General features: G+C 44.9%; 1 protein-coding gene and 1 long non-coding RNA gene across 4 annotated transcripts; both read left to right on the top strand.

The window, feature by feature from the left end:
- The first annotated feature begins 3646 nt into the window (after nt 1-3646).
- On the top strand, nt 3647-6424 carry LOC117863093 (probable long-chain-alcohol O-fatty-acyltransferase 4). Its single transcript, XM_072295229.1, is given in 6 exon segments — nt 3647-3734; nt 3737-3844; nt 5478-5896; nt 5898-5960; nt 5963-6207; nt 6209-6424. Coding segments are annotated over 6 exon segments (1035 nt in total). The 5' UTR covers nt 3647-3661; the 3' UTR covers nt 6336-6424.
- A 4776-nt stretch (nt 6425-11200) lies between these two features.
- LOC117865827 (uncharacterized) lies at nt 11201-14484 on the top strand. 3 transcript variants are annotated; one of them, XR_004642643.1, is made up of 6 exons: nt 11201-11567; nt 12635-12710; nt 12964-13139; nt 13231-13283; nt 13390-13529; nt 14126-14484. It is a non-coding gene; the product is annotated as an uncharacterized lncRNA (long non-coding RNA). The 3 variants fall into 3 exon arrangements; XR_004642642.2 differs by having other exon boundaries at nt 11204-11567; nt 14168-14484; XR_004642641.2 differs by having other exon boundaries at nt 11202-11567; nt 13390-14484.
- The last annotated feature ends 5062 nt before the right edge of the window (nt 14485-19546 follow it).

Here is a 19546-nt window from a genome sequence, read left to right as displayed (position 1 = left end):
ATTGGGCAGCGCAATCTGGTTGGTTTCCCCACACTTCAGCGCCGGCAGTTCGGGCTACTTCTCCTTCCTGGAAGTTCCCCTCAGGGAACCCTCCTTGGGTGCCTTCTTGACATCCTCCTTGGACCCCTTCTTCAAACCTTCGAGCTTCCTCCCTATCCTGATTGTTGCCTTGGTCTTCAAGCACATGCACTCGGGGCCTTCGAGGAGGCGTCGTAGGTGACAAAAGGCATGGCGGCACTAGCGATCTAAGATGAGATCGATGCGGCGCTAAGAGCTAGGGTTTTTCGACCAAGACAAATGACAAATGCAAAATGGCAGCGTAAAGGGTAGGGGTATCTCTCCCATAACTTTTATAACCATGGTGGAGTCTCCGGGGTAATGGCCCGATGTTTTCGCTAATCAGCGGCAATTACTGCCTTGTCCACGCAAGATAGGTTTTTTCCAAACTGGCAGAAGCTGAAAGGTCATGGTAACAGATTAAAAGACCCTTATACCTCCTGGAACTAGTTGGGTAACGGCTCGGGGGCTGCGTATACCATGCCCATTGGATAAAAATTTCTTTTTCTTCAAAGATCAAGACAAAGATGGAACAAATGCAGATTGACCCTCAACCTGATTCTTCGATTCAACCTAAGGCTCGGGGGCTACTCCTTTTGGAGTGTGTTTTCATCGCACTTCCATATAAAGGTTTGAAGACAAACTTCTCAAAAACAACATCAAATGAGGCTAGAGTACCTTCCATCCGCATGACAGTACTCAAGTACTCGAAGACTTGGCCACGACCAAAGTACTCAAAGAGCATTAGAAACTAGTCGAGCAATGTCTGCAAAAGTACCTAAGGCTGTTACATTTGACTACAAAGTACTCGGGGGCTTGTCGGGCATACATCCATTGGCCCACCAGAAGGTTTGTACAGATCCATACAAGGAGAAGTACACCGAGACATACCAGGATATGGACACTACGATACAGGGTGGCGTAGTCTACATGGACTATTAGGAGACTAGTCATGGACAAGAAAACTACTCTTCCGAGTTAGAATAGAACTCTATAGTCGTATCCGACTAGTACTCTTGTAAGACAACTACCCTGTAACCTTGCTCCCCCGGTGTATAAGGGTGGGCAGGGACCCCCTCAAAACAAGTTCAATCCAATACAAGCAAACAACATACAGGACGTAGGGTATTACGCGATCTAGTGGCCCGAACTTGTCTAAATCGCGTGCTTATGTACACCATCGAGCTCTTGATTTCGGCGACACCCACCAACCAAAACTCTACCTCGGGTACTCCCTTGGTAGGTTGCCAGGTATAAAACACCGACAGGGGCAGGGTTGCATGGTATGTCGACTAGTCGGTTATAATGTATGATATCTACTCGAATTACAACTATATTTGGGCAGTTCAAGTAGGAGTCTATCTTATATGTTTCGTATCCTCCATATTGTTTGATTAGATGTAGCATAAGTGGGCTAGATTTCCCTCTCCCCTCATAACCTTATCTCTAACATTTTTTATCTCTCTATTTGGCTCTGCTAGCTCCAATCCACTATCCTATGTTGTGTGTTGGGGTGCGGCTTAGGTGGCCCAAGGCTAGGACCCCTTTGTGTGTAACAGAGGTCTGAAATAGGGGTCTGAGGGCTTATTTGTGAGGCTTAGTAATTTAATTGCAATATCCAAGGGCCTCAATGTAAATACCAGAGACTTGTTTATAATATTCTTCCCTACCAATCGAATAAATTTAAACAACCACCTCCTCCCCCCTATAAATAGAGATCCTCCCCACCTATAAATAGAGACATAGGACTTGGAGGAGGGGACTTTTGACCATTTGTTTAAAAGTTGTATGTCTTATCTCTCTAACCTGTTCAGGATCTCCGATCCCAACATTATGCTTGCCCACTACCTCATCCATTATGCTGCCTCTGCATCAGGGATGTCACAACCTCCCTCAGGGGGATCCACCATAGGGGCTGGAGCCCCTACCCCCATGAAGCCCATGAAGCCCCCTAAAGCTCCCCTAAAAATTTCAACTATGGATGAAGAGGGGGAAGAAGAAAAGGAGGAAGAAGAAGAGAAATAGAGGAGGAAGGAGGAAGAAGGGGGAATGAGCCCCTCCTTCCTTCAAGCCCTGGATCCTTCACTAATTGTCCCATGTGCACCAACCCCTCCCTCTAGACTTCTAGGGTTGGGGGAACTGCACATCATGAAACCAAGTTAATAACCCCAACCCCCAATCCTATATCTTGCCAAAGAAGAGTTGCTCACCAACGATGGATATTGATATCCATCATTAAGAAGAGGATACTGTTGACAATAAATATGGAGAAGATGAAAAATCTTTTCCCTAAGAAAAAGGCAAGCATCTCCAATCAAAATATATGGTAAGAAATTGACATATTTTCCCAAAGAAATCTTTCATCTAATAAATAGCATAATTCTTGATTTTTGCCTCTTTGCTTCTTCCACCAGTACTACGAAGTGAACAAAATCTAGCCCATAAATGATCGTCCATATAGAGTGACCCTTTTCTTGGCACCACGTTAGTTGGAGCCATTTGCAGCAAAAATCATGGCGCCTTGAGGTCTTAATCTTTCTGCGACAACAACCTATCCTTGAGGTCTTAATAGCACCTTTTGTGGTATCCTATATTCCCTCGATCTTGAAATATAAGACATCTAGGTATTTAAAAATTTTCCTCAAATATAAGGCATTCTAGGCGTATTGAACAACCATGATTAGTTTGATTGATTGGTGAATTCGTTGAAGTAGACTCATTATTATCCGTCATTGTTATTATAATATATCCAACCAAAACTAATCCTTATGTATAACTTATGGTGCAGTCATTTTTTGCCAGTCCTCTATTCCCAGTGCATTGTTTTATTGCGTGGTTTTCCAAGAGCATCATGTCATCTAAGAAGATTTGAGTTCATGAACGAAGCAATGTATCCCAATGCAAAATTTCCTCCCACGGTTTCATAGACACGCCATAGCATTTAATTGTCAAATTGTCAAGCATGGGATTGGATACAATTGGATGCAATGAAACTATCTGAGTTCGATGCGTGATGAGGTTCATGCCTTCTGAGTTTGTTTGCCTCACATACTGCACTCAGCTTGAAGCCATCCATGGAGTCTAGAATGATGAGCAAGTTAATTTCCTAAAGGTCAAAATGCTCTCATTGTCCCTCCCTTCCTCCGGGTCACTGATGTCCCCAAAATCTCCCAGAGTTGCTGCTGAGCAAAACACCGTGACGAAAGCAAGGACAACCGTTCAAGCAGACGCAATCATTCATGTAACATTCAGGCAATCCCAAACTCACTCGACTAGCTACATCAGCCACCTCGGGGCCAGTGATTGAGTAAACCCATTCCTCTGTAACATCATCACTTCATTGTTGGTGGTGTTGTGCGCCACCACGGTGGTGAATTTGGCGGTAACCAAGCCAACTTTGACGGGACACGAGAATGATGGTGGGAGGGGGTAATGTGAGGGTAAAACAACCATTATATATCGCTTGTCCCATTGTAGAGTGTTGCATGCTTAGCAAGAGGGCCTTAGATTATTATCGCCAGATCGATCGGTTGTTTGCTGCTGTAGTCTATCGTTGACCTCAACGGCCACATCGCCGGGGCAGAGAGAGAGGTCTGCCGCAGCCATGGAGCTCCTGCAGAACAGCATCCCCACGGTGTCCCTGGCTGTCTCAGCCACGGCGCTGTACGCGCGCCGTGTCGCGTCCGCCCCGGCTTCCTCCGCCTACTCACGCTACTCGCGGTGGCTGCGTTCCTCGCAGCGGCACCCCTGGCTTTCACCTCCTTTGCCAACATCCGGGGCCTCGCGGGATTCTTCCTTGCATTTTTTTAAGAGTCAATGGGGCTAAGAAAGCCAACCTGAACATTTCATTTCTTCAAAGAGAAATTACAAGATCAGGCAACCAATACGTAAGATTGGTGATCAGGATACAAAGAAGAAACAAGATAGGGAGCCACAAGGGATTACTATCGCAGCACACACACTCGCTACAGAAGAGGATCAACCATACAACAAAGAAACCCAAAGGTGAGGCAAGGCACGGATCAGGGAGGTATCACCGCTAAGCAACCAGGCACTTGAAAACAACCAATCCGCGAATAGAAGCTGACCACCGAAGGTTGACCAATTCGCACCAACGAAGGTTGGAGAGGGGGGGGGGGGGGGGGGGGGGGGGGGCAAAACCCTACCTGAATCGAATCATTCACGCACAACTAGGCCTCCAAGGGGAACACAACATCTATGGTTACCTTCAGTCACCCGCATCAAGCCAACGGACTAGCTTCACAGGTTGCAACCGAATTCAGTCGCCCTCAATGGGAAGGAAGCCTCAGAGGAGCAGAGGCCGCCGAAAATTAGTGACGAAAGACAACCAAGCAGAGAAGACGACATCAAGCTACTAACGAGCAAAAGATACTATCACAAAACCACAGCAGCCACCACCAAAGAAGAAGAGAGGGATTGACACAGCAGCCACCACCGAAGAAGAAGAGAGGGATTGACAGCTTACATCCCATACTACAGAGCTCTGCATGTTGCTTTGCTGAACAAGGAGGTTGATGTTGATGAAGGCCGTCACCAAACCATGCGGAGGTAGAGGAGCCTCCCCACGCACAAGCGCGACGCTTTTGTTGCAGGATATAGGGCACAAAAGACCATAGACCATCAACACAACCTAGGCCGTGCGGAGGTGGAGAATCTCCCCGCACACCGGGTGCGATACTCTCGTTGCGCGCCCGAAGATGGCCGCGGCGACAAAGAGGAAGCCGCAGATGTCACATGAACAGCAGTACGGGATCTCCATAGCACAACACCAAGGTGCGGCACCGGTTGGAGGAACCAGCCAACTCCGAGCAACCAGGCTCCACGCAAAGGCCTTGGCGGCGAGACAGAACCATCTATAGGACAAGGAGCGACGTCTACCGGAGGGGCCTCCCCACAGCCAAGCCAAAGGGCCCTCAGCAAAGCTGCTGGCGAGGGGTGATACAGGGGCGTGGGGAAGACGCCGTCTTGGTCCAGCCGGTGCCAGTGCCACCCAGCAGCCACCCACATCCGTCACATCGCCAGCAAGGTGCCTAGCGACGAGGGCAGCGCAGGGGAGCTGAGAGCCAACGACCGAGGGGAGAGGCGCGTCCTAGTGTAGGAGGGCAAGGCGAAGAAGCCGTCGGGGAAGACCAAGGAAGCATCACCAGAATTAGGAAGCTTTGGATCTAGATCTGGGACCAAAGGAGCAAAACGGGAAGAGAGAGGGAGGAGGAAAGCAAGTTGAAGGCGCTGCTGTGGCTCTAGAGCCTGCCACCGCCGCAGGCAGCAGCTAGAGCGACGGTGGCAGGCGAGTTGACGTCGGGGGAGGGAGACGCTCGCGGTGTACGGCGGGCGAGCAGCTCAGGAGACGGACGGGGTCCCGTGAAGCTCACTTTCCCTCCGGTGCACTTGTCATCTTCGATTCTTCCTCGCATGGCTCGGCGTTTTCAAGGTCGCACTCCTGGCCGCCGGCCGTGGCCCGCTCAACCCTGACCTCCCCGTTCACCAGTTTCTCTTCATTGCAGCGCTACCTGTCAAGCTTACAAATGGCAGCAGCCATCACGGTCACAGCAAAGCCGCAGCAGCATCGCCCAAGCCCAAATTGGCGTTCCTTGTTTCTTGCGCAGTCAAGGTCGCAGTTCTAGCAGCCGTCCTCCATGCCTACCAGTTCATCGACCGGCTGCATCTGTACATGCGCCTGGCTCTGTACGGTGTCCACATCTACTGTTTCTTCGATCTCCTGCTCCCCTGCATCGCGGCCATCGGTGGTGCGCTCGGCATGGAGATGGAGCCACAGTTCGACCGGCCGTACCTGGCGTCGTCCCTGCGCGATTTCTGGGGGGCGACGGTGGAACCTCGTGGTGTCCGCCATCCTCCGGCCGTCGGTGTACGGCCCCGTACGACGGTACGAGCGCTCCCCGGGAAGGAGGCTGCCGCCATGGCCACGTTCCTCGTCTCCGGGCTGATGCACGAGGCCATGGTGTACTACATCACCTTGCGGTCACCAACTGGTGAGATGACGGCGTTCTTCCTGCTGCACGGCGCGTGCTGCGTGGCCGAGCAGTTGGGCGAGCGGTGGTGGATGGGGAGGGGATGGCCACGGCCCCCGCGACACGTTGCCACGCTGCTCGTGGTGGTGTTCGTGACGGGCAGCATTCTGGCTGTTCTTTCCGCCAATTTGCAAGGAAGGATCTAAGGAGAAGCTACTCGAGGAGTGGGTTGCGTTGGCAGGGTTCATCACGGGTGCTGGTGGGAATCTCTCCGGTATGTTTAATTAGTTGCCCAATCAAGTCTTAAATGTACTGTGCTGTGCTAGCTGACTTGTATTGAATTTTTTAATACATATCCTACTCTTGTGGTTGCTCAATTACTTTCAACAACCGTACCTTTCCACTATTATTCTTGGGAAAAGCTAAACATCACCAAAGCTACAGCCTTGCCTTCCTATAGTTCGTTTTTATATTATCGTTGTATTTTTATTTCCAATAGTTCGTTGTTCCATACTTGCATTAAAATTCTTATTAGGCCATTTTCTTTACATTGATGAAGGAATCGAACGAAGACAAGTTCTATAACTAGTTTTTATTTGTTTCATTTTCACTATTTTCGATTTTGGAAAAAGTTCAATTTACACCCTACAGCTATCACAAAAGTCCGATCTTTTACTCTTAAGTCTTAACCACAAAACTGGAAACCTGCACCATCCAACTATCGAAGCGGTACAAAGTTTGTTTTGGGTAGTTTCAAAGGTGATTTTCTATTTTCTAGGAATTAGGAAAAAATGATTTAATCTAAAAAATCATAAATAATTTATGCTAAATTAAAAATATGAATCCATTATCCAAATTTTTCTAAAAATGTACCCTATCCATATGAGCTCTATTTAAAGTTATTTGCATCTAATTTAATCATGTTCCAAGTGTTGGATTTATTTGTTTCCCAAGCGATCTTCTGATGTATGACGAACTGATATATGTCATAACCCCTTTTTTCATCATAAATCGTGATTTGTGACATTGCTAGGACAAACAACGTTTGTCACTAATAGTGTTATAAACAGCGGTTTATGATGTTCCTACGCGTCACTAAATCTATGACACCTACGAAACGTCCACACAACATCATAAATTGACTTTTATGGTTTTGCCACGATGGATCAAAATCTGATGTGGCATTACCATTGTGATAAATTGTGGCTTTTATGGTTTTGCCAAGATGGATCAGAATATAATGTGGCAATACCTTTGTGATAAATTTTTTCTTCACAATTTGAATTAGGCACAATTATTGTTGGACGGAGACCTAAATTTTATTTTCGTCACAACTTATTATAGGCTCTTTTGTTATTGGGTGGAGCCCAAAATTTATCCATATTGCTTTTGGCCCTTTTATCTGGATTTATGAATGAAATATATTTTGTGACCAATTATATGTGCGCTACACTTACATAAATTTGAATCTAATTTCACATTAGTAATAAAATTGTGCTGGAATAATGAATTTTAATTCATTTCCAATCTGGTTGGCCAAATAGATACATATAAATAAATAATAAACGCAGCACATATATTTATGTACACAACATAACAAATTATTGTTCTCCTTGAGACAATCACTACCGTATTGTTCATCAAAAATCATAAAATATTACAAGGTAATAGTATCACAAAGAACGGAGCTTAATAAAGCTGCAACTGGGACATAAGCTCATCTTTTAAAGTAAAGCATTGATCTTAACCTGTTGCACAAGTTAGCAATTGATCTTAATCTTTTACCTTCTTTTTCAAGTTTGCTAACTCTTGCTGGTGAGTGAGAAATCATTATCGAAGTTGTACCCATCTTGTTTATCAGCCTCAAGTTGCCCTCGATCAACACCACCGCTTAAGGATTTGGTAGAGCTTCGTTAATACTCAGGAAAATCATGAGGTTTTCATTTTGGAATATTTAGCACTGCTTCGATAACTCCAATCTAGCAATAGAACGATCAGAAGTAAGACTTTGATCCTGTAATGGATTTAAACGAAGGAAACAAGGAAAAAACCATGGAATGAGACTGAATAGGAGCGACTACGGATGTTGACCGTCTGTCTAGTTGAAATATGATATTGTCAAACTTCAATTGATGCATTTGTTTAAGTATAAATTACGAGCGGATAAAAAAACAAGCATAAGAACATGTGGCATAGGTTGAGATATGTGCAAACTGACACAATTTCATCTATTACATATTACAAACCACATAAAATATTTGGCTTGGCACAAAAATAATTATTGGAAAAAAATTAAAAGTAAAGAGGATTTGCTGGAGCACTATTTTTTTTCCAACTCTCCCAATAGGGTACAACAAATCCATGTTCCCCAATCCAACTACAATATTGAAAGCCAAAGAGAATAGGGAAGCAATCTAAGCATTGAACTTTAACAATACATGCAAGAGATATTGTTGGTATATTTAACGATCACGAATAAATCCAGAAACGCACGGGTATACTATTGTAGCATTTCACCCATGAGTATTAAGGGTATCGTTATTTATTTTAGAGTAAAATGCACCGAAGGTTCCATCAAGTTTTGACGGGGTGTCACTTAGATCCATCAACTCCGAAAGTGTATTTTTGGATCCATAAAGTTTTCAAGTTGCACAGTTGGTTGGGGTGGAGGCGCTGAAAAATGTCCGACCAACAGTAATGTGGATGACGGCAGCTTGTACACGCTCGTGGACCAAGATCGAAGAGGAGGGGTCGATGGCATAGCAGAGGAGGTCAAGGATCTTCGGGTGGCAGTGATTTGATTTTGGTGTAGCACGACCAGAGGATTTGGCTAGCGGGATTGGCTATCTTGAGGGGAGAAACTGACAGGCGCGTGCATTTTGATAGGGACGCATCCAAGGGCCACTCTAGCCACTATGTGTTGATTTGGATGGCGATTGGCTGCCAAAGCGGCGGTGCCGCCGATGGATAGTGGCCCTGGACTAGCATTTAGACGACACCAACAACCATGGCCCGCGCTTGCTTCCTTGCCATGCTCGGTGCCGCCCGTGCCTCTTACACTCACCGCACCCGCTGGTTGACACTTTCTCCTTCTCCCATAGTTGGGCGGGCCCTACTGAAGGTGAGGTCGCGTCCCTGTGGTGCGCGGACAGCAGGGCTGTGGAGAGACAGGTAGCGTAGGGCATGGCAGCAAGAAGCATCCGCTAGAGCTCATCTCACCCACGACATGCTTGACAAAATTCTCCATCCAAACACCATGAGAAGAGATGAAGATGAAGAGAGAGGAGAGAGGAGATGCCCCATCACCATTTGGTGTCGACGTGGAGGTGTATTTACCTGTGGTGAATGACTTGAAAAGTTTATGGACTAAAAATGCACATTTAGAGTTGATGGACCTAAGTGACACCATGTGTAAAGTTGATAGGCCTACAGTGTATTTTACTCTTTACTTTATTCCGGAGGAAGGTGGCAGTCAAAGAGTTACTATGTTTACGAATATATCCTAATTAAGTAAACCAAGGTACAAATAGGGGTAAGTAATAATATAGAGGGACCAAGGTACAAATAGGGGTAAGTAATAATATAGAGGTGGGGAAACGAGGGGAGGAAAAAAAACGGAGGGGGTGCGGGGACGGAGCGAAAGAATGTTTTTTCACCTTTTTTATTTTTTAGAGTAGAGAAGAGAAGAGTAGAGAAAAGAGAACTGATAATATGGGTTGATCGCAATATCTGAGTAAACCATGTACTGGTTGTAGATCAATTCAGAAAATAAAATGGCATGAACTGCGCACGGGAATCATGTTACTTATAATGAAACAAAGATGCCAACAGGACCACAATCATGAATTAGAAGAAAATCACAACATATAACAGAACATTAATTCAGCTATTTTTTTAAGCATTCGTAGGTGTGATTGAGATTCAGGTCCCGCTTGGTAGAGTTTCGACTCCTTCCAAAATGGCTTCGGCTCTAGCTCCTTCGGTGAAGTAGCTTCTCTAGTGGAGCTGAAGCCGTTTTGCAAAATGTTTGGTAAAACAGCTTCTCAATGGCAATATGGGTAATTTTATGATCACTTAATGCTCGAGAGAGAGAAGAAGCTGGTGAAGCCACTTTTTTTGGCTCCTCCTCTCTGGCATAAGCTGTTTTGTGGCTTCTCCCCGATTTCGGTGGTGGAGCCGTTTTGAATTGCCCCTTTAGTAGACCTTCATCAAAAGCTGTTGGAGAAGCACTTTGAGAAGCTCTACCAAAGGGGGCCTCATTCTTCTCGTATCTATTAAGAGCCGAAGCACAATCCTTTAAATAAATTCCTCCGCACAAAACATCACAGGATCTGAAACAATGCTTTGGAACCATACTAGTCTCACTAAAGATCGAGTTCAGTAATTGTGCTTGAATCTGAAATCAGTAGGTCTAAAATCGCACCTGGCAGGGCTGAGTTTGGTGTAAGTGCAAGAAGAACAAAAAGGGGCGACGAGCGTGGAGGTGCGTCACTGCCGGCCATGGAAGGGCCCCACGCACTCCGGCACGAGCCTACCAGGGAGGCGGCCTCCACCATGGCTGCCCTATCATTGACCAAAATTGATCAAGGGGACTCATTGGTCATTGACACCTTGCCCTCTCTCTTTGGAATTGGAATTGAATCTGCCACCGCTGTTGATTGTTGAGCTGCCGCCTCGCATCCCCTCTCCACCATGGCAATAGTGCGTGGCGCTGATGCATGATGCCACACTGCAAAGGAAATGGCGGGTGGTGCTGATGTCAGAAGCCATGGGAGAGGCAATGGCGAGCGGCGCTGATGCAGGATGGCACACCGGAGAAGCAATGGTAGCTACGCTGTTGAAATATCCATAATCACACCCTTCTTCCACTATGATTTAAGGTGATGAGTACTAGTTATCTTTGTCTTTTTAATGCCAATTTGATATAACATTGAGTTCACATGTTTTTTTAATGTAAAATGAATTATGTTTTATTAGCAATTATACACATATTTATTCTTATTCTTATTATTATTTTATATCTCCACAACTTAAAAAAACCAAGGAGATGACTTTTTGAGCCTCACCCGGTGATCCTCGCTTCGGTTAATTCCTACCGTCAGATCGCTCCATTAGCCTCCGCTCACTTCTCTACCCTCCGTTTTTTCTGTCCCTCCGTCATCCTGTACCCTCCCCCATGTTCTTCTTTTCTCGAGCCGCAGCCACCTCTCCTCCCTCTGCCCATTCCTCGCCTCCTCCGCGCCCCACCAACGTCGTCCCCCCTGCGTCGCTGCCGGGCCGCCACCAATTCCTCCCTGCGTCACCGCCGGCCCCCCGACGACCCCTCCCTGCATCACCGCCGGTGCCGGTGCTAAGGCCAGGAGTTCAGCCATCACTCGTTCAGCCGTTCCCCACCGGCGGTTGGTGCTCCTGGAAGCGACGGCGCCGCATCACGCGTGAGGGAGATCCCGTGCACTGCCCCATGGCCTCATTCCTCTGCACTCATCCAGGAAGAGCCTGCTTGCCGTCCATCAAGCCGAGGTGATTCACGTCCTCTCTCCTCCCATGCAATCTCCTCTGTCGGTTTTTCTCTGTGCTCTCCCAGAATAGTAGATGTAGATTAGACAATTAGGCATCTGGAAATCTTAGCATGTAAATAGGTTGCAACTTGCAATTGATGTGAGCGTTCCATTGAGATTAACAGTTGCAGATCCCTGGTCATTAAGTTCTTCCTTGCTCATAGTGTATTGATGTTTATCCTATCTAAATTCATTTTGTGAGCTTGCTTATTGCAGCTTATAATGGTATTTCTTTCTCACTTCAACTATACTAATCAGATTAATAAGGTCGAGTTCTACATAGACCAAAGCAAATCCTTACAGATAGAAAATGCCAGACTAAGATATTTGGAAATTGAAAGAGAAGACAAGGTTGCTGCTTTTGATAGAGCAATAATTCTTGAAGGCAGGCTCCAAACATAGTCTGAGATCAGAGAGAAGATAGAAGTTTGAAATTTGAGGGAAAAATGAAGAGCACGCTACACTCCTATATGATATCGATGTGCTCAATCTGCTGAGCTATGCTATTTGCCATTGCACACGACATGTTTGTATAAATGTTCAAAAGAACAACATAGCAAGAAACCTGGGAATATAGCTGCAATTTCAGTGGACAAAAATCCCTGTAGCTTGTAGAGATTATAGGAAACATGATTTGGTATTTTCCAGGCTTGCTTGGCTATACCCTCTTTCTGCTAAAATGTGTTGTTCAAAATAATGTTGTTCCACTTTAATCTTGTGTACCTACCACCATACGTGTCAACTAATGTACTGCACAAGACAAGATATCAACAGAAGATATGGGTGTTGAATGATGCCTCAATAATTGTGTGGCCCTCATATCTTCGTTCCTGATCCAGATAGAAGATGACCCATCTCGTAGCAAACTTGAATCTTGAGCCAAAATTTCCTGTTCTTTTGTGCATATGAGCATTTGAAATGATAGGGTGTGACAAATCACTTTTCTCTGACATATCACTTTCCAATTTCTGCTATGTATTTTCTCTGACATACCACTTTTCAATTTCTGAACCTCTTTTGGAATTATAGGTTGTGACATTAGATTGCTCCAGACATGAAGTGGGGATGAAGAAGAATGCCAGCTAACTGAATATTCATTGTTCAGGTAATCTTCAATGTTCAAATCTGGTGATCAATTCCCTTCGTAGGTACCCACCACAGTATACAACTGGGCATGATAGTTTCAGAACTGAGGCCAGCCACAATATACCATGCTGAGCCCTGCATACAAGATTTGATCCATGGACTTCAATGTCTATGATGACTAATTTGCTGGATATACATATTCCTCCATATCTCTAATGCTCTGTTTATGTTTGCTCTTCTCAACCGTGTCCACATTCAATACTGAATACCAGCTGTACAGGCAAAAATGGATGGGAGACGCAAAAGCTGTAGCAAATATTTCGATAGCGGACAGTCTCTACGTGCAGGCAACACAGAGTTCTCTGGTGGTCATGCCAGCAGTACAACGCCAGGGAAGCTGAACTCCTATGGCTGCTAAGCAGCCATGTCCACATTCATTGTTGAACCTGTGAGCTCCTGCAATCCTAGATAGATTTTAACTTAGCTACAAAACTGAAGTTTTCTAAATGTGGGTTTTCATTGGCTCTTTCGAGCCTTAGGGGGCTATGCATGCAGCAGCATGCAAGTACCTTGAGTCCTTGACGTGCTGAAGGTGAGTTGATAAGATTCTTAAGTTGTTATAAGATGGTACAACATAGTTATGCCATACTGCTCTCAATATGGATCCTTCTTCTTCAATGTGATTGACATGGTGGCAGAGGCGATGGAAAAGGTCGCTGGTGAGGTCACCCACACGTTCCCCAGCAATGAAAATCTCAAGGAGGCCACCTCAAAGATTAAGACGGTCAATGATGCGACCGAGGAAGATGCTGAGAAAGCCGAGGCTCCGATCCAAAAGGTAGGTATTTGTACCTTGGTAGTACGTTAGGCTTCGATTGCATACGGTAGCTTGTTGATGTTGCTATTGCCTAAAGCTCATGGTACAGTTTTGCAAGTTATTTCTTCCTGTTATTCTTTGCCACGTTTGGTGGTTGGAGATACATGCTGATCTGTAGGTTGTAGTCTGCCTAACAACTTGTGGCAGTGACTTGCATCTTGCACATTTAAGCACCGGGTTATTACAGTTCAAAAGAGTAAATTGCATCCACCATACAACAACATGTAGGATTGCATCACTTTGGTCCAACAAGTTGCAAACCATGCAAATTGATACATGAACTTGTTAGATAATGATTTTATTGAAACCATGGATATTATTTGATCGTGTAGGTAAGAAAATGAATTGCCAATTCCTTTTATAAATAAAAAATTCTAGGTCTAGTATTTTTGAAAACTAAAATAAGTATATAATACGTTTTGTGTCATCCAATTGCCAATATCCATAGCATATTGTACTTGTTCATGAATAGGTCTTACTGAAGGTCTGTAGTAATATGATGAGGCATCTTATACTAAGCTGTGATTTTATATTGACATCGTTTCCTTTTCCTTGAGCCGTTGCATTATTGACCGGTTGGATGGATGATCAATCGGCAGTGTGAGGGTGCTGGTCCTGCTGATGGAGACATTGACGATGGGAAGTGGCAGCACAGGAGGTTACAGGAGGTTGCCGCTAGGTACTAGCAGCATGCTAGCACGGAGCTCTGCCAGGGAAGTAGGCTGATAGTTGAGCGAGAGAAAGATTACATGAAACCGGCAATGGGAAAAATCTGTTATGTAGTGTTCAAATAGCTAGGTAGGCATTCTATTTTCATGGATAATGATTTGTACTTCTGTGTTAAAACATAGTGCATACTTCTATTATACATGCCATTACACAAATTTTATACAATAAAAATGAATGGTTAAGGAAAGTATTTGTTTCGCCCGTACGCACGGACATGATCCCAGTATACTATAAGGATTCAAAACAATTGAAAATATTTTCCACCCAATTTATATTATTATTATACTATAAGGATCCAAAACAATGGAAAATCATTCCCACCTGATTTAGACCCACCTTATTCCTCATGGAGGGTCCATCTGCCATGTCCATCTGTCAGGCTGAAGGTGTGACAAAAAAGCCAGCAGATCTCTCCATTGTTTTCGTCACCATGCCCGCGTGTACCCGCACTTCGTCTCCGTTAATCACGCGCGCTTACCTTCTCTGCCGCACCCTTCCCTTCTCTATCTATTTGTGCCACCGTCCCCTCCCTTCCTATCGTGGTGCCGCACCTCCCCAAAATATATTACATTCTTGACACTGGTGCACGAATATCAATCCTTTTAATGAAGATTTTACATAATTGATCGAAAGATTAGCACACCAGGGGCGCACTCCAGACTCTAGTGTAAATGATATACAATGCCAACGAATAAATTTTAGTGGCAATATAAATATTCTAACAGCCAAATATACTCAAGGCTGCATATGATGTTGGTGGCAGTCGAACCTCAAAGGATGCAACAAATGACTTTTTCGATGCAATATAATAAGATCTTTTGCAACGCAGGACAAGATTAAATCAACACAGTTTCATGGTGGCCATATTCACAACTACTTGCAACTAATCTTTTTTTGATGCAATATAGCAACAACTATTGCAACGTAGGTCAAGATTGAGACGATGTAATTACACCGTGGCCATATGCACAGCTACTTGCAACCAACTTTACAATGGTGGCAACAATGCCTAGCTATCGCAACAAAAAATCAATATTATCACAACTCAACACTAGTCGTAGCAATAGGAACCCATACTCGCAACCACCTTTTCCACCTTAGCATTAGCGCCTCCCTCTTGCAACTAAGCTTATGACTAATGCAACGTACAATTTTTGTGGCCATAAGGCCTATATATTGCTACCAATTGTGCCGTTGGTTGCCATAGAACCAAATACTGCAACCAAATGTGTGGTATTGCGGAAACAAGTGGTGCTAAAAAGGTCAAATCCTTGTAGTGAGGCTAGCCCCTCCTATGGCAAGCTGAACGAGGATGCAAATACTCATGTCCAACACTTTCTTCGCCTATGTGACACGGTCACAATGACGAGAGTCACTCAAGACGCCATTAGACTCCGCCTATTTCCGTTCTCGCTCCTTGGGAGAGCGAAATAGTGGTTCTACAAGGACAAGGATGTTGTTAACACATGGGCTAAATGCTTCACGGTGTTCCTCGCCAAATTCTTCCTGTTGGGCAAAAAAAATTCCCTACTTGGAAGGATTTCTAGCTTCCAACAATCAAGTATGGAGACGATCCCAGAGGCATGGGAGATGCTGCAAGAATACATCCTTACTTGCCCACACCACGGGATGGATGACTGGCTCGTCCTCCAAAGCTTCTAGAATGGGCTAACCACATCAGCACAAGCCTACCTTGATGCCGCTACTAGAGGAGCCTTCCTTGACCTCACTATTACCAGAGCAACGGCTCAACTCAAGAAGATGGTCTCCAATCAGGGGTGGAGCAAAGAATGACTCCAACCTCATATGCGAGGCATGCACATCATGAAGGAGATAGACATGCAAGCCGCTAAGCTAGATCTATTCTCAAGCGCATGGAAGAATAGGAGAAGCCCCAAGAACTAATGCTCAAACCCATTCAAGCCTTGGACTCGCACCTCACGTGCGAGGTCTGCGGAAATGGAGGCCACTCGGGGAACGATTGCCCCAAGAGCTAAGAAGATGTCGCTTGCATGAACAACAACAACGGGTACCATCCTTAGGAAGGTCAATGGTGGAATCAATCGCGCCCACCATATCAGGAAGGTAATAATGGTAATTTTAATTTGAATTACAATTCAAACCAACCTTCCCTAAAAGATTTTATTCTTGGCCAAGCTAAAATAAATGAATCTCTTTCTAAAAAGCTTGCCGCCAATGATAAAACTCTGGAAAGCATCAATGTCAAAATTGAAAGTCTTTCCTCTGCTTTTAAAAATCAAGTGAGCTTCAATAAAATGATCGAAAGCTAATTAGCTCAAATCGCTGCTGCTATTCCTATTTCTGAACCTGGGAAAATCCCGGGACAACCCAAAAATGTGAGTGCAGTCACTGTTAAATGGGGCAACCCATCTCGGTATCCGCCCACTACTAACCATGCAGGGAGACCTAGGCATCAATGAAGAAACTCATGGGAGGAACCAGCAGTCAAGAACTAAGAACTAGGGTACCTGGCAACCAGCTGCTCAATGTGGGGGTTCCACGTTGATCGAGCCATCTGCGACCTTGGTGCAAGTGTCAACATCACACCAAAGACTATGCTTGATAAACTAAATGCCCCTATTCTCTTTCCTACAATGAACCGCTTGAAGCTAGCCGATTCGTTGATCCGCTACCCCGAGGGGATATTGCACAACATATCGGTAGAGATCAAAGGTTCCTATGCCATTGTGGACTTTGTGGTCCTTGACACGGCTAGTGACCTGGGGATGCCACTCATCCTTGGGCGACCAATCCTGCACGCGGTCAAAACAATGGATCAATGTCTGGTCCGGAGTAATCTGGCTCCACATTCAGGTTCCAAACCAAGGTAGAGGAATGCTATCAGGTCAACACCAGTCAACACCCTGGTGGCCAAAATACAGACCCCAACTTCTGAGAAGGCACTAGCCACATCTCTGTTGGGTATTTTAGCGACAGCGAATAAATCAGCAAGCGCACGGATACCATTGTAGCTTTCACCTCAAAATATTCCAAGGGTATCAAATCCAAGGGAACGTGTGTCCACTACCTCTGTAATAGTCGATCCAAGGACACATCAAGGTAGGTGGCGAGGGTAGAGAGGATTCCTAAGCATAGCATTATAGGTGAGTTAGAGGTTGATCTCTCAAATAGAACTTGCTTTAGGCACCGGCTTACCCCTCATCTGTCAGGAGACTTCAGCCAGCAGTTCTACGAACCCAGCTCTATGCTATATCTGAAGGTGGAGGATTACAAAGGACCAATAGGGTTGTCACCACCTATGGCCTACCTCTAGCAACCCGTGGGATATAAGGCAAACGAAGGATAAACCTTAGCCCACACACCACATCTACGCTACTGATTACTACTGCAGTCTAACTACGTCTGAAATCTTGTAGCAAACTACGACACTCTGTATAAATACAAAGCGATGAACCTGAAAGTAAGAGAACTGATCTCACTCAAATATAAATGCTACTAGTGTATACTATAAACATACATGAGATCACTCAAGCCTATGCTATGATAGCAAAGGTATATGACTAGCATATGAGCATAACCAAGCACACAAACATAGTAAAGGAATAAGGATATTCGTGCAACCAAGTATAACACTATAAGAAGGAACCACGAACGCTTACTTAACTATGAATAATGTAGCAGCATCCGTAGAGGTACAAGCTGGGAGGAGAGTGCCGACAGTCTAGCACTCCTCCCAAACACCCCTCACTCTTGCCCTACTCTAAGCACAAGCTAGGCAAGGCTTTGCCTTTGGAATGAGGCTCTAAGCTCTCTTGAATGGTGTGTCCTCAAATGAGCCCCCTCTCCTTCTATTTATAGAGGGTAGGTGCCTTGGGAGAGTGGAGTTCCTCCAAGCATCTCAAGGGAATCTTAAGAGAATATTCTTCTCCAACTCTTCTCCTTGTGCTACCTAGCAGGATTTGAGGCTTTGAGGTGGTAACTCTCGGTGAAACGATCATAACCACCTTCAGGAAGCCACTAGGAGTCGACATGTGGAAGCTGAGCTCGAGGGGTGCCAGGGCCAGTTCTGCCGAACCATGGGTGGGCACCGCCTCTTGCACCGCCCTTCATCTAGGACGTTGCCTGGTGGGCCCTCAAGTCGGTCCAGGGTGCCTATGCCAAATTAAGGTGGTTTACCCCCTGATGTTGGCCCATGGATCCGTGTGCTCTTCCCTGATTGGCTGGAGTTGTGTTTCTTTGCTTCTTAGGTGAGTTTTCTCCTCCTTTCGATAAGTCACCTGCATACAAATATTCACCAACACTTGTGGAAATCTACCACTACTGTTGATGCTCATCTTTTATGTGTTTATGCAGGAGTTGACGACCTAGATTTGGTACTTAAGAACCATCAACAACACCCCCACACTTATCCTTTGCTCGTCCTCGAGTGAAAGGTAAAGTCTAAGGTGGAACATTACTTCTTATGGTAAGGGTCAAATATGTAAGATATCCAAAGCCATACCTGTACTTGTGAACTTTTGAAGTGTCTATCATGTTACCTTGGGTGGTTGATGACTAGAACGGTCTTGATTCAAATCCCCTCCACTCTTTCTGTCTTAGTAACTTGGGTTTTTAATAATGTTTTTCAAAAGAAAACCTTACCTAGCTCCTCAATTGATTCTCTCATATCACTCAATGTGTATGTTCCTCACCAAGGCATTAGCTTGCCTTTCTTCACCCTACTTCTAATAAGGCTTATGTGGAGCTCAAGATCGGGATAAAGACAAGGCATACCTGCATCACATATGTTGCAAAGCCAAAGACCCGTTCCAAGTAGAATACAAGTCATACAATCTAATCAAGATGTGTAAGTGTGTGGATGGAATATGGTGGAAAGGTGTACGGACTCCTTTTGTATGATTCCATCACTCTCCCTTTTCTCTTTATTTTGGACACGGGCTTTCTTTTTCTCTCTCTTTTTTCTCTTGTTTTCATCATGCTTTGAGCATGGCTTTATTTCTTATTTTTTCCTTTTTTTGCATAGCCCATGTCTCTTTTGCAAACATACATTTGGAGAGAGAGGTCACACCACATGTGGAGCTTTATTTGGTGGATGGATGGATGGGATGTTACTAGATTCCAATGTAGAAGTGATGAGACATCACATGCTCGGATATAACCATATTGGCATATTTTGACTCCGAGGTGAAACAATTCTTTATCATAATTATATGTGATACATTTGATGAATTGATGTTGCACCATGATGTGTATTCGTTATCAATTTC

Source organism: Setaria viridis, chromosome 7 (genome assembly GCF_005286985.2).
Source record: "Setaria viridis chromosome 7, Setaria_viridis_v4.0, whole genome shotgun sequence".
In the NCBI taxonomy this organism is placed as follows: Eukaryota; Viridiplantae; Streptophyta; class Magnoliopsida; order Poales; family Poaceae; genus Setaria; species Setaria viridis.
Note: the sequence above shows the minus strand (reverse complement) of the source record. Positions and strands in the feature narration are given on the sequence as shown.